The sequence below is a fragment of the Antennarius striatus genome, chromosome 2 (assembly GCF_040054535.1).
Source record: "Antennarius striatus isolate MH-2024 chromosome 2, ASM4005453v1, whole genome shotgun sequence".
Taxonomy (NCBI): Eukaryota; Metazoa; Chordata; class Actinopteri; order Lophiiformes; family Antennariidae; genus Antennarius; species Antennarius striatus.
In genome coordinates, this window is record NC_090777.1 from 1,884,345 (window position 1) to 1,899,713 (window position 15,369).

Below are 15,369 nucleotides of genomic sequence, written 5' to 3' on the forward strand. Positions count from 1 at the left end.
TTAACTTCTGCTTGATTACACAACCCCCCCGACCCGTCGTTCAGCTGACCTGAGCGTTCTGATTGGATCACGACTCCATCAGCGCTGACCTGAGCGTTCTGTCCCCCCACCCCCATCACTCCTCCCCCCAGAGGACCACTGCTGGGGCAAAGTGAGTCCAGAACCCCCGACCTGATGGGTGTGTGAGCGCTCCAGCGCTAACGCTAACGCTAACCCCAGCTCAGAGGAGACACTTGTGCTTCAGTCTGTTTAAATAGAGCCGAAGCGAATGTGAACGCCCCCCAGGAGGGTGTCAGGAGGTCAGCTGGAAACACCCCCTCAGCTGCTTTCATGTGGAGAGCATCACTCCTGGGGGGCGGTTGGGGACACTGTCAGGAGTTCTGATCTTGAGATGATTGAAAACATTTTAAACTTTGTCAGAAATGAATTTTGATGAATGAACCCCCCCCCCGCCCCCCCCCCCCCCCCCGCCGCCCCCAAAACACTTTAGGAAACGACTAAACCCGTGGAGGGAGAATCCACCTGACAGATGGAACCTGAAGAACACGTCATAGAGGAACCTCAAATGTCCCTTCCTGCTGGGGGGGTTTGCCCACTCCCCTTCCTGCCCCCCGCCGGGGCTTCAAGCTGAGATCTTCTACGTGGGCGAATCAACGCTGACAAGATAATCTCACAAAGCACCCCACCCCCCCGCTGCTGTGCTGATTGCCCCCCCCCCCCCACGGATCTCCACCCCCAGCTGCCGGCACTAATTCACACCCAGCAGAGCAGCTGGTACTTGTGGACCGGTCTACTTCCTGCGCCTCTGATGGAGCAGAGCGTCCTTCCAGCGCGTAGACGCAGCCTGACCTCTGACCTCACCTGTGAAGTTGACGTTGCGGATGTACTTGAGCAGCGAGGTCCCGTTGATGGAGTCCATCCTGGAGCAGAGCCCCACCCTCCCCGGACACAGGTCCCGGTGCAGGTTGTGGAGGGCGTGGGCCAGCGCGTAGACCGCATCCACCACGAACTGGACCTTACCCTCCTGCTCGTAGGACGAGTCCTTCCCTATGCGCTCGTGGTCTGGAACACACACACACACACACACACACACACACACACACACACACACACACACACACACACACACACACACACACACACACACACACACACACACACATCAGGACAAGAAGTGGAGAAGAAAACATGCTGGATTTGAATATTAGTGAGAATAAAAAGAAGCTCTAAAATCATTGGAAATAGAAGGAGGGAACAGTGATTGTTTGATTGATTGATCGATTGATCGATTGATAAACAGAACCCTTATTGCTGAATTCTCTTTCTACACTGTATCCATTTAGAGACTGGTGCTGAATTTTTCACTTAATCACTAATTCATCACACACTCCTGCACCATCAATCACTAAATCTCCTCCTGAAAAATCCAGAATGATCCCCTGAGCTGCTCCCCATTGGATTTGTTCCTCCAGGCTGGTTTGGAGTCTCGTCTCAGGGAACAGTTGGTTCATTATTGTGTGAAACTCTAACGATGATCACCAGTAGTTGTGAACAGGTTCTTTGGAGACGGTCCAATCAGGCTCCAGCGTTAACGGGATTGGTTCTGACAGGTGTGTATCCATCACAGCTCTCGTCGCTCAGATGCTTCTCTTAGCTAACGCTCTGAAGGACGTGTGGACCAGGAAGGAGACAGGAGTGCAGCTTCAGTGTGAAGCGGGCTGGACCAATCAGAGGAGGATAGAGCAGACTGGGCTACAACACGCTAACTTCACACGTGAACACGTGTAGCGCAGCTCTGAACATGCCACCATGTCTCTGCAGGATATTACTCACATTGCCCCGCCTCAGGTGACCTCTCACCTCATCTCGGGGGGGTCGACTGTTCAGATGATGGTACTTTAAGCTACAACAGCTTCCTGGTCTGCTGCTTTGAATCAGTCGTGACTATTTATTTACTATTTACTTTCTTAAACTCATTTGCATATTCAAATGAAGGGAATATTGTGTGCAGATTTTATATGTTTCCAAAAATTGATCAAAAACGTGTTTCAAAGTTCTGAATGATTGAGTTAAAATAGCAAGAACATGAATGAACATTCAGTTTTCTGAGTTATTTCAGCGACTGATAAAGTAAAGTCCACTGAGTGTCACCAGGTTCACTCGTTAATGAAACACCACCTGTAAGGCGTTTGGTAATTAAAAAGCTCTGAACTACTACTAATAACTACTAATAAATGTGTAATAATTACTAATAAATGTGCAATAATCACTAATAATGTGTAATAATTACTAATGAATGTGTAATAATCACTAATAGATGTGTAATAATCACTAATAAATGTGTAATAATTACTAATAAATGTGTAATAATTACTAATGAATGTGTAATAACTACTAATAAATGTGTAATAATCACTAATAATGTGTAATAATTACTAATGAATGTGTAATAATCACTAATAGATGTGTAATAATCACTAATAAATGTGTAATAATTACTAATAAATGTGTAATAATTACTAATGAATGTGTAATAACTACTAATAAATGTGTAATAATTACTAATAAATGTGTAATAATCACTAATAAATGTGTAATAATCACTAAGAAATGTGTAATAATTACTAATAAATGTGTAATAATTACTAATAAATGTGTAATAATTACTAATGAATGTGTAATAATTACTAATAAATGTGTAATAATTACTAATAAATGTGTAATAATCACTAATAAATGTGTAATAAGTACTAATAAATGTGTAATAATTACTAATAGATTTGTAATTTGAATGAGCGTCTTATCATTGTCGGGGGAGTCGTGCAGGATTGGGCGGACGTCTTTGTGTGACTTCCTTCTCCCACACTTTGTTTAAATGTGGCTCAACACATTTGAAATAAATGTCTGATTCACACCTGTACCAGATTAACACAGGATGATGTGAGGAGCGTGTCCTGATGAGACAAAGGAGTGTGTGACAACACGCGTGTGGAGCGATGATAACTGGATCATTCTGTTTGTCTGGCAGTCCCCCCCCCCTTATCTAGAGCAGCTCTTCGTTCTGAAGAGAGGCTCCACAGATAAACAGATCTGGTTTGTCTTCTGTCTGTGAGCGACGCCAGAATGTTAGGATGTTCTCCCCAGAGGCAGTTTAACATCGGAGAGAGACGCGTCCTGCACAGCACCAGTTATCGTATATGTGAGTGTATGGGGGGGGGGGGGTTCCTAGTGTTTTTTTAATGTGTTTTTAATCTCCAGTCTGTCATCCATCGTTCTGGGGCTGTTTAAATGTGAACTGGGGGTGTTCCTCCATCCTCCAGCGGTTTGGGGCCTTTAACTCTGACAGGTGTCAGAATCTGTCTTCATTCTCCTTTTGCATCCCTGTGGATCCGCGTGTTGTGACTGAAGTCAGATCTCTGACATCTACTAAACCGGAATCCTTTCAGGTGGGGGGAACGATGGTGCAGTCGCCTCACAACAGGAAGTTCTGGGTTCGATTCCTGTGTAGAGTTTGTATGTTCTCTCTGGGGTCCCCTTCTCCTCCCACCTCCACACACATGATAATGAGGTGAACTGGTCACCCCCAATCGTCCTTAGGTGTGTGTGTGTGTGTGTGTGTGTGTGTGTGTGTGTGTGTGTGTGTGTGTGTGTGTGTGTGTGTGTGTGTGTGTGTGTGGGTGGCGTCTTGTTTAGGGTGTACCCCAGCTTTCATCCACAGCCAGCTGAGACAGGCTCCGGTAGACCCCCACCAGACCTCTAGTAGACCCCCAGTAGACCCCCAGTAGATCTCCAGTAGACCTCCAGTAGACCCCCCATAGACCCCAGTAGACCTCCAGCAGACCTCCAGTAGACCTCCAGCAGACCTCCAGTAGACCTCCAGTAGACCCCCATAGACCTCCAGTAGACCTCCACTAGACCTCCAGTAGACCCCCAGTAGACCTCCAGTAGACCCCCAGTAAACCTCCAGTAGACCTCCAGCAGACCTCCAGTAGACCTCTAGTAGACTCCCTGCTGCATGGAGACATTTGTGGTGTGAGGATGAACCTCAGGAAGGTCTTCCATCAGGGCAGACCCAGCTTGTGTGGAGATGAAGTGAAAACCGTCTTGTTGCTGCTCCCGTCCCATCAGTTCCTGAGAGAACAGGAACCATCCTGAAGCTCCAGGTCACAACTAAAAATGTTCCTTCAGCTGAACGTGTTCACCGCCTGTCAGTCCAGGTGGAGAGGAGGAAACTTTCATTTCATTAGTCCTTCACAGTTTGAATGATGATGGAATACAATCCATCCAGCTGATGGCTTCAGCTGAAGTAACAGAGGGAACGCTTCCCTGTTGGGGGGCACAGTTCAATCTGCTCTAATGGATCGATTGGGGTAACGATACACTGGGGATGCAGGTGGAATGATTTGGTGTTAACTATTAAAACACTCAATTATGGGATGGAACGCAATTCACACACTTTTATGGCACATGTGAAATTGCTTCTGTCATTTTGAGGCTTGAAAATATTAAAATTCACTTGAATATTATATATATATGTATATATATGTGTGTGTGTGTGTATATATATATATATATATATATATATATATATATATATATATATATATACACATATGTATGTATGTGTGTGTGTGTGTATGTATGTGTGTATATATATACAGTATATACATGAGGCGTTCACTGGAGGAACACATTCCTCTGCTCATCGATGCAGCTGTCTTCTGAGCCAAACTGGTCCTTCATCACGTCTCCACATGGAGAAAACATCTCTTTGAACTGCTCTGCGTTCGGTGCGTCTCAGAGAGTCAGGGGGTGTTGAACGCTTCCTGGCTGCTCTCGGTGTCCTTCATGTTTTCCTGGACATCAGACGGCGGAGCAGATGTTTAGTGGACCCTGGTAGTCTTGACGGTTGCTGCTTACGGGGATGCCTAGCAACGCGCTTCAAACGAAGAACCTCACCTCTCGTTGTGTTTGACCTCAACAACACCGATGTCATCTGTTCCTGCCCCCCCCCCGTCAGACACAGCCTTCATTAGCAGCAGTGACTCTTCATTCTACGTTTGATGGCTTTAACATCCTGCAGGACGGAACAATTGAATCCTGATGCTTCTGTTCAAACGAGTTCTGATTGGATGAAGCCCTGCTGAGGCCGTCCACCCACGAAAGGGACGTGAGGATGAGGACAAGTGAGTACCCCCCCTCCCCCCGGGGTGATTCTGATGGGCCGTCAGCTCTGACCTGATGACCGACGGCGGTGACGGGAGAATGTCACGCCGCGACACGAGCTAACCTCTTCACATGTGTGTAGCTTCACACACCTCCTGTCCACCCCCATGCAGGGAGGGTTCAGCAGCATCCAGTGGGCAAACATGGAACTGTTGAGTTCTGCACAGTGAGATAAACGCTGTCCCTCCTGTCAGTCTGTCACATGTGAGCCTTTCCTCTGCTTCTTCTGCCAAAGCTGGTCTGGAGGAACACGCTAAACTGTTTGTGTCCTTCAGAACAAAACCATGCACGTCCTTACTTTCATAGACGTGAACTCATTCCCTTTCTGAGGATTTCTTGTCCTCTTATGTTTTAACTTTTAAGTTTTTACGTCCTGCTTCACAGCGGTGATGTATTGTAATGTCAGTGTTGGTGTGTTGGTGTGTTCGTCCACCAAATATCTTCACACCCGTTCAGATTTAAAGGTGAAACCAAAAGCACATGACTCAGGCAGCAAAGGGGAGGAAGATGAGATGGTGACCTTGACTGTGAGAAACCTAGGTCAAGGTCAAATTTCCACTTTTGTACACTCAGGAACTGGATAAGATAGAAAGATGAGGGAGAAGGCCACTGTGAGTAAGACCATAGATCAAAGCCAGTGCTTTGATCAATGACAGTAGGTCAGAGCACTAGCTTTGACCTTTGACCTATGCAAATAGGTCAGGGTAACATTTTGAATTCAGAGACCGCATCCCTCAACTTACCCTGACCTACCCTGACAGTAGGTCAGGGTAAGTGTTGAATTTAGGGGTGTCACAGGATATTGCAGTTTCTGAATGCATTGATTCCAGTTAATGTTTGGCATTGAATCAGAAGAACTTTGGGTTGGGATGTAAACACCTCTCTGTGTAGTACAGAACATCTAAAATGGACCAACACCTGAAACATGTGATGACTGCTGGCTTTAGTTTCACATCTGTGTAGAACGTTGCAGCAGACGGTCCATGTTCAGGAGCTCCTGTCAGGAAACCAAACCAAACCACGTCTTCACCTCCTGGACCGATGATGTAAATCTGATGTACAAAACTCATCTTGACTTGTGGGCCTGCAGACACCCCCACACCACCAGCAGGAGCTGCATCAAGATGTGAATTATACATCTACTCGCTGAGAAGATCCCACCTGAGTCTGAACCGACCCCCCCCACCCCCCGGTCTGGTAGTTCTGGAATCAGTGGCACAAACATGCTGAAGTCTCACAAGCAGAATAATTCCAGGCCTGTCTAATCACGCTGGTCCCGTCAGTCCCTGGAGGTTTACCCCCCATGACCAGGAATGGATTCGCTCTGACTGCTGGTAGTCTGACATGGCTTCGAGACACTTTCCCCTCGCTTTGTTCTGCATCGTGTTACTCGATGTGTTCCATACGGTCTGTTCAATACAGTCTCGTAGTGGACATAATCGTACTAACAAAACCAACAATGGGGGGTTGGGGGTCGCAGTAGTTGGCAAACAGCTGAGAGAACTGATCGCACCCCCCACCTGGGTTTAAAATTCACTGACCCCCAGGGGCTCCTCAGAGGAAAAAGGATTGGCAGTAATTTAGCTCCAGAGCAGCCCTGTGACGGCTGATGTGTTGGCCAATGGGAGGAGATGTATCGACCTACGTGGGTGGAGTCAGAAACCGGCTCCACCCAAGCAGGAAGTCAGATGGAGGGGAGACGTTTCTCTCCATCTGAAGGGTTCACTGTTCTGAGAGATGAGAGTTAAATCTCTCCTCCTCGTTATCATCATCATCATCATCATCATCATCATCATCGTCATCATCATCAGCTGAGGAAGGAAACCTGTCCTTCACACGGTTGTGATCATCTCAGCCACAGAATGTCCAAACAAACACTTCCTGTCACGACGGCTGTGATGTTCTGTCTGCAACAAACGTGAAGGATGACTTTGAGGAGATGCAGCAGGTGGTTGGAGGAAACATCAGACGTGTCCCATAGTTAAAATATGTTTATTATATTCATATTCAGTCAGTGGGGTTGAAATGAGGCTTTGCATCATGACTTTCATCCATATTTTAACTTGAAATTCCAAAGAAATAAATTGCTGGTTGGAGAATTTTAACTATTCATCGGCTTAAATTGTGGTTGTAAAATGACAACCCCATTGTAATTTTAATGAGTCCCTGTGTTTTTATCTCTTTTTGCCTGGGGGGGCCGTTTTTTGGGGGGGGGTTTAAGGGAGGGGGGCTCTGGGAAGGCACTCAGACATTGTTCACCTCAACTAAAGTAGCAGAACATTCATCCCACCTTTATGCAAATCTCCAAAATATGAGGGATTCTTTCTTGGCACATGACTGAAATTTCTACATAATCCAATCGACAATGACAAAAGTGGTTTTAGTGAAATCTGTGAGCAAACAAAGAAACAACACAGACGAGCTTCAGCAGATGAAAACATAAATTCCTTGGCAGAGGAAAAGAAAAGTCTCCGTGATGGAGACGAGATGCTGGAGTTTCTACTGTTTTCAACTGAAAACGAAAGAAGTTTCTGCTCTTGGAAACAGATAAAAGAGCCTTTGTGGAATGTTTGTCCTGCGTAGGGATCCTAGTCCTACTGGTGTTTGTCACATCGATAGATCCTAGTCCTACTGGTGTTTGTCACGTCTAGAGATCCTAGTCCTACTGGTGTTTGTCACGTCTAGAGATCCTAGTCCTACTGGTGTTTGTCCTGCGTAGGGATCCTAGTCCTACTGGTGTTTGTCCCGTGTAGTGATCCTAGTCCTACTGGTGTTTGTCACGTCTAGAGATCCTAGTCCTACTGGTGTTTGTCCCATCTAGAGATCCTAGTCCTACTGGTGTTTGTCACGTCTAGAGATCTAGTCCTACTGGTGTTTGTCACGTCTAGAGATCCTAGTCCTACTGGTGTTTGTCACATCGATAGATCCTAGTCCTACTGGTGTTTGTCACGTCTAGAGATCCTAGTCCTACTGGTGTTTGTCACGTCTAGAGATCCTAGTCCTACTGGTGCTTGTCCCCATCTAGAGATCCTAGTCCTACTGGTGTTTGTCCTGTCTAGAGATCCTAGTCCTACTGGTGTTTGTCCCATCTAAAGATCCTAGTCCTACTGGTGTTTGTCCCATCTAGAGATCCTAGTCCTACTGGTGTTTGTCCTGTCTAGAGATCCTAGTCCTACTGGTGTTTGTCCCATCTAGAGATCCTAGTCCTACTGGTGTTTGTCACGTCTAGAGATCCTAGTCCTACTGGTGTTTGTCCCCATCTAGAGATCCTAGTCCTACTGGTTTTTGTCCCGTCTAGAGATCCTAGTCCTACTGGTGTTTGTCCCGTCTAGAGATCCTAGTCCTACTGGTGTTTGTCCCATCTAAAGATCCTAGTCCTACTGGTGTTTGTCCCCATCTAGAGATCCTAGTCCTACTGGTGTTTGTCCCATCTAAAGATCCTAGTCCTACTGGTGTTTGTCCCCATCTAGAGATCCTAGTCCTACTGGTGTTTGTCCCATCTAGAGATCCTAGTCCTTCTGGTGTTTGTCCCCATCTAGAGATCCTAGTCCTACTGGTGTTTGTCCTCTCTAGAGATCCTAGTCCTACTGGTGTTTGTCCCATCTAGAGATCCTAGTCCTTCTGGTGTTTGTCCCCATCTAGAGATCCTAGTCCTACTGGTGTTTGTCCCGTCTAGAGATCCTAGTCCTACTGGTGCTTGTCCTCTCTAGAGATCCTAGTCCTACTGGTGTTTGTCCTGTCTAGAGATCCTAGTCCTACTGGTGTTTGTCCTGTCTAGAGATCCTAGTCCTTCTGGTGTTTGTCCCATCTAGAGATCCTAGTCCTTCTGGTGTTTGTCCCCATCTAGAGATCCTAGTCCTACTGGTGTTTGTCCTGCGTAGGGATCCTAGTCCTACTGGTGTTTGTCCCGTGTAGTGATCCTAGTCCTACTGGTGTTTGTCACGTCTAGAGATCCTAGTCCTACTGGTGTTTGTCCCATCTAGAGATCCTAGTCCTACTGGTGTTTGTCACGTGTAGGGATCCTAGTCCTACTGGTGTTTGTCACGTCTAGAGATCCTAGTCCTACTGGTGTTTGTCACGTCTAGAGATCTAGTCCTACTGGTGTTTGTCACGTCTAGAGATCCTAGTCCTACTGGTGTTTGTCACATCGATAGATCCTAGTCCTACTGGTGTTTGTCACGTCTAGAGATCCTAGTCCTACTGGTGTTTGTCACGTCTAGAGATCCTAGTCCTACTGGTGCTTGTCCCCATCTAGAGATCCTAGTCCTACTGGTGTTTGTCCTGTCTAGAGATCCTAGTCCTACTGGTGTTTGTCCCATCTAGAGATCCTAGTCCTACTGGTGTTTGTCCTGTCTAGAGATCCTAGTCCTACTGGTGTTTGTCCCATCTAGAGATCCTAGTCCTACTGGTGTTTGTCACGTCTAGAGATCCTAGTCCTACTGGTGTTTGTCCCCATCTAGAGATCTTAGTCCTACTGGTTTTTGTCCCGTCTAGAGATCCTAGTCCTACTGGTGTTTGTCCCGTCTAGAGATCCTAGTCCTACTGGTGTTTGTCCCCATCTAGAGATCCTAGTCCTACTGGTGTTTGTCCCCATCTAGAGATCCTAGTCCTACTGGTGCTTGTCCTCTCTAGAGATCCCAGTCCTACTGGTGTTTATCCCCTCTAGAGATCCTAGTCCTACTGGTGTTTGTCCTGTCTAGAGATCCTAGTCCTACTGGTGCTTTAGTACAAACGGACTGACGGACCTCCAAACGCTGGACTTCCTGTGTTCCAGTGTTCAGACTAATGGAGGAAGAACCGTCTCTTTGTGTTGTGGCGTTGCTTCAGGCACTGATGTTCTGAATCAATCTCCTTTATGAACCCAAAGCTGCTCCTAATGAGGTGATTGGTTTCAGTATTGATTATATTTTCAGTGCCTGCTGTGTTTTGTGATTGCTATTGTCACCTCCTGCAAATTGAACTCGCCAACAGACACAATTAGAGATTTTCATGCAGTTATCTGGACCAGTTATATGTGTCTAAATTATGGGATGGTGATTGTGTTCTCCCAAATGACAAACATATTTAAGTATTCCAACAATAAACAGAAGGTAGACTCAGGAGACCCATCAGGATACGTCTTCTCGACTGAGTGCTCTCCGGTGACCCGGTGACCCAGTGACCTCTCTGCAATCAACCAATTCCTTAATCTAACGTGAGATTAATCAGGAACACTGGTGAAACATGTGTCGTGTAGAGCGGACCAATCACAGCAGACATACAAATCTAACGCACCAATAGCGCTGGTTCTGGTTGTAATGACGAGTCATGAAAATAAATCTGTACCTGGGCTAATTAGAATGACCTTCATAAAACACACACACACACACACACACACACACACATACACACACACACACACACACACACACACACACTGGCCAGTTGGTTCCAGAGACCAGCTGGTTTGGATTAGGGGTCAGAGGTTAGGGGTCAGGGGGTAGGTTTAGTCTTGGGGTTGGGGTTAGGGTGTAGGGTTAGGGTTAGAGCAGATGGTGAATTCTGATTGGTTGTGGACTCACTGGTGCATTTCTTGATGCCTGATCCTTTCTTCACGGCGTGCCGACTGAGTTTACACTGGAAGTTGTTCTCCCAGAACTCTGCGAACCAGATGTTCCTCCTGTTGTTCTCCAGGGTTCTGCTGATGAAGTAGCGGTCGAAACCTGGACCAATCAGACACGAGCAGAAGGATTTGAATCCCTGATCAAGTTTAATAAGCAAAACGTAAAACTGCTGATACATTTAGGAACAATTCCCAACGAGTCAAGCATTTGATCTGCTATCAAAGACAACTGCTAACTGCTACCTGCTAACTGCTAAGTGGGTTTGCTCAGAGCTGAGAGGTGACTCCTTGTTTAATGTTGATCAGTGATCAAAGGACACTTTAAATGATTGGCCGAGTGAAGCTCCGCCTTGAACAGCGATGCTAGTGGTGGAAGGGGGCGTGGCCAGTGGGCACTGCTGTGATACCTTTGATGGACTGCCGTTTGGGCAGGATGGTGACAGCACCTTCTGCCATCTCCTCCTGGTTCAGGATGGGGGAGATTTTGGATCCCCAGCTGTCTGACCCCACCCAGATGAAATGGCCCGTCTGATTGGCCTTCTTGGCTGCTTGAAGGAGCCGCCTGGTGGAAGAAACAGAGAAGAATTTAAATTCTAGCATTCTTCATTCTTCATGAACAGTGATAAGACAGAAAACAGGAGGTGTTTATGTGGAAGCCCCCCCACAATCGATTCCACAGAGATTCTGTTCTGATTCTGGATCGGGATAATTCAGGAACTGGAAGCCTCCCTGACTCCATCCATTCTGGGTGCAGCACAGTTCCTCTTGGCGGTGACAGAATGACACACTCGCCACATTTTTCCAACTTGCTGCCAATGAAATAAGTTCCAGGAGCCATAAACCAACTGGCAGTCTGACATCAGGACAGCTGGAGCTCAGAAACATAAAGTTTCAGCTCAGACACCCGACGTGAAGCAGCGCTGACCTTCAAGAAACCCCAAAGACAGTGGAACAGAAAGGTTCAAGCAGCGAATCATTCTGGTGATGAGAGCTTTATTCTGTTCAGCCTTCATCTGTTTACATGCTGCTGTAGGATCCATGTTTTTATTATGTGTGTTCGTCTTTTCTTCAGTTTTGTTAAGATTTTACATTTTTTATTGGTTCAAATTTTCCAGAAATATAATGAAGTCAACAGAAAGAGAAAGATAAAAGGTCAAAACGTACTCAAGGCCCGGGGGCCAAACGTGGCCCTCCACATCATTTTATGTGGCCCACGAGAGCATGAAAGGTCAGAGTGTCTAAAAATAAATAGGTCAAAAGTGTGCTTTTACCAAAAGCTACATTTCCCACAATGCAGTAGTTCAGCCCAGTTTAACTCTGACTAAACGTTGTGAACAAAGTTAACCTAACTTGTGTCTGATGTTATTTTTCTTTATTGATTGATGGTTTGATCCTTGATTGATGGAGTTCTGTGGGTTTAATAACCTGACAAATGAAAAGGATTTATGTTAGAACAGAGAAACAAACAAACATGTTTTTTCTGTCTAACTGTAATGTTTGGAACTAGAATCAGTCAGAAATTCAGTTATTTAACATTAAGGAGTAGTTACATTTAGTTACATTACACTGAGTTACATTTAGTTACATTTATTAGTTACATTAAGGAGTAGTTACATTTAGTTACATTACACTGAGTTACATTTAGTTACATTTATTAGTTACATTAAGGAGTAGTTACATTTAGTTACATTACACTGAGTTACATTTAGTTACATTTATTAGTTACATTACGGAGTAGTTACATTTAGTTACATTACACTGAGTTACATTTAGTTACATTTATTAGTTACATTAAGGAGTAGTTACATTTAGTTACATTACACTGAGTTACATTTAGTTACATTTATTAGTTACATTAAGGAGTAGTTACATTTAGTTACATTACACTGAGTTACATTTAGTTACATTTATTAGTTACGTTAAGGAGTAGTTACATTTAGTTACATTTATTAGTTACATTAAGGAGTAGTTACATTTAGTTACATTACACTGAGTTACATTTAGTTACATTTATTAGTTACATCAAGGAGTAGTTACATTTAGTTACATTACATTGAGTTACATTTAGTTACATGTATTAGTTACATCAAGGAGTAGTTACATTTAGTTACATTACATTGAGTTACATTTAGTTACATGTATTAGTTACATCTGGCCCTGTGAGGACAGCTGTGATGCTGATGGGGCCCCCGGTGGTGATGAGAGGATCAGATCAAAACCCACAGCACCAGTACTATATTATTTTACTTCAATGGTTTCATTGTTTTTTTTGCTCCTTATTGATTGTTAAAAACATTTGATGAGCTCCTTCCAGACGTGGAGTGTCTTTGTCTCTGTGTGGAGACCATAGTGGGTTCTTCTGGGGCTTCTGGGGGCTGTTAGTGGGTTGAGGGTAGAGCCGACACCCGCCTCTGCTTCCTGTAATGACATCCAGACTATCAGCCTATCAGCGGCGGTCTGTGGGCAGCGTGGAGAGACTGACCCACATCACCGCTCACGTCCTCCAGGAATGCATTGACCTACAAACTGTTGCCATGGAAACACTTCCCCATACACAACAACAACAGCTGAGTTCCTTCTGCTCGTGTCCCATCGTACTGCAGACTGTCCACCTGAATGAATGATAACAGTTTATTGATGGATCTGTGTCACCGATCAGATCAGCAGATTGACTCCACCCCCCTGAGGTTCAGCTGCCTTTGAGGAATTTAATTTAGTTTAACACGAGTCAGAATGTAGATCTGTCATCTGGACGCTCAGCCACTGACTTTACATTTATGTGTGAGAGTTATCCTCATTCTGTGAAACTGTTTGAAGCCTGTTTTTTATTTCTGGATTTGTCAATCCTCCAAAAACTCCCACAATGCTCGTGGAGCAGGAAACGACAATAAGGAGCTGCTGCCAGCATCAGCATAAAGGGTTAAATCACTCAGAGCTACTTTATGGAGAAGACTTTAGTGTCTCAGGTGATGGTTTCCCTCTGAGCTAAATGGAGCATCATTAGCGTTGTCATGGTAACAACTCTCCAAACAGGATTCAACAGGAGAGTCTTCATCTGTCCTGTATTTTGTATTTCAGGGGGGGGGGGCACACCTGTCAACGCGTCGGTACTCAGTGTGGCTGCTCGTAGTCAAACCCTCACCAGCAGCGTCTGTGTGTCAGGACCCCCTGGACCCCCCCTGGACCCCACCCCGGTCCCGATCACCCAACAGAAACACCCCCACCGGCCGCCGCTCACGATCAACACACACTGGCCCCCACTAGAAACACCTCTCTGAGCGCCGCCCACTGGAAATGTGTCCAAAACTAAAGAGCAAATACTTCCAAATTACACTGAAGTACCCCACTGGGGTAAGTACTGGGTTAATTTGCACCTGTGGGGATCAGATCACACCATTTCCTGGCGTCTCAGAGTTAAGTACCACTTTGCGTGACACGACCGCGTGTTCCTGACGGGTTTGGAGGAGGTAAATACCAGCACCTATAATCACACCCCCGGGGGTGTCAGAGGACGTTTATTAGGACTCAACACACACTTCACATTCCACTGGCTTCCTGAAGAACAGTCATCATCTCAGAGGCAATCAAACACATAAAACAGCTGATTTCACTGGGGGAGGAGCTCAGGTCCATTCATGAACAACCAATCAGAGGCAGCGATCTACTCACCTGATGTCGTCCTCGTTGGCGAAGATAATCACCACCCTGGCGTTGGGGTTCTCGCTCAGACGGCGGATGATCTTGTCAAACTCTCCAGATTTTGGCTCACGTGGTATTTTTACAGACTGGGAGATGCAGAGACCACCTGTTACCCCAGGTGGGGGCGGGGGGGGGGGAGAAGAGGGTAATTAAACAGTGTTTGTGGCACGTCTGAATAGCATTAGCACAGAATGTAACCTCACACACACACACACACACACACACACACACACACACACACACACACACACACACACACACAGACACACACACACACACACTAACACACACACACACACACACACACACACACACACACACACACACACACACACACACACACACACACACACACACACTACTGAGGTTTGTCCTCTAACTGGTCAGCAGAAACATTTCTAGTAGTTTGTGGCTGAACTTTTTCCTTTACCCCCCCGTCCTCCTCCAGGAGCCGCTCCTCTGATGATGGATGAACTCCTAAACGAGAACAGGGACAGTGTTTCCCAGAAAGACGAATGCGAGGCAGTAAAAAAATCTTTGTTTGGGCCTGGAGGGGGGACCTGGACCCACGGAGAGCCATCAATTCAGCTCCTGGTCCTGCCAGAGGGACCGGGATCAGGCGGCGTTTGGTCGGTCCAGACGTTTTGTCGTTAAACACCGCTTCTGGTTTCAGAAACACGCGTGTCAGTTCCGTGTTTTGGTCGTTTTGTACCTGCAGCATCCATGAAATCCATGTCTTCAGGCTTTGACCAGCAGACATCAGTACATTTACCCCCACAGGTCAGTCCCACTGGGGGGAGTGAACACACGTTCCAACAGAGGGCGCCCTTGCTTATCTGTTG

General features: G+C 45.9%; 1 protein-coding gene across 1 annotated transcript in view; it reads right to left on the reverse strand.

Moving 5' to 3' along the window:
• Nucleotides 1-15,369, reverse strand: part of LOC137611911 (metabotropic glutamate receptor 4-like) — a 152,714-nt gene that overhangs the window by 15,121 nt on the left and 122,224 nt on the right. Inside the window, exons 4-7 of the mRNA XM_068340077.1 lie at nucleotides 14,498-14,633; nucleotides 11,236-11,390; nucleotides 10,788-10,928; nucleotides 862-1,062 (exon numbers count right to left, since the gene is read on the reverse strand). Coding sequence (XP_068196178.1) covers nucleotides 862-1,062; nucleotides 10,788-10,928; nucleotides 11,236-11,390; nucleotides 14,498-14,633 — 633 coding nt within the window. The remainder of the gene's footprint in view (nucleotides 1-861; nucleotides 1,063-10,787; nucleotides 10,929-11,235; nucleotides 11,391-14,497; nucleotides 14,634-15,369) is intronic.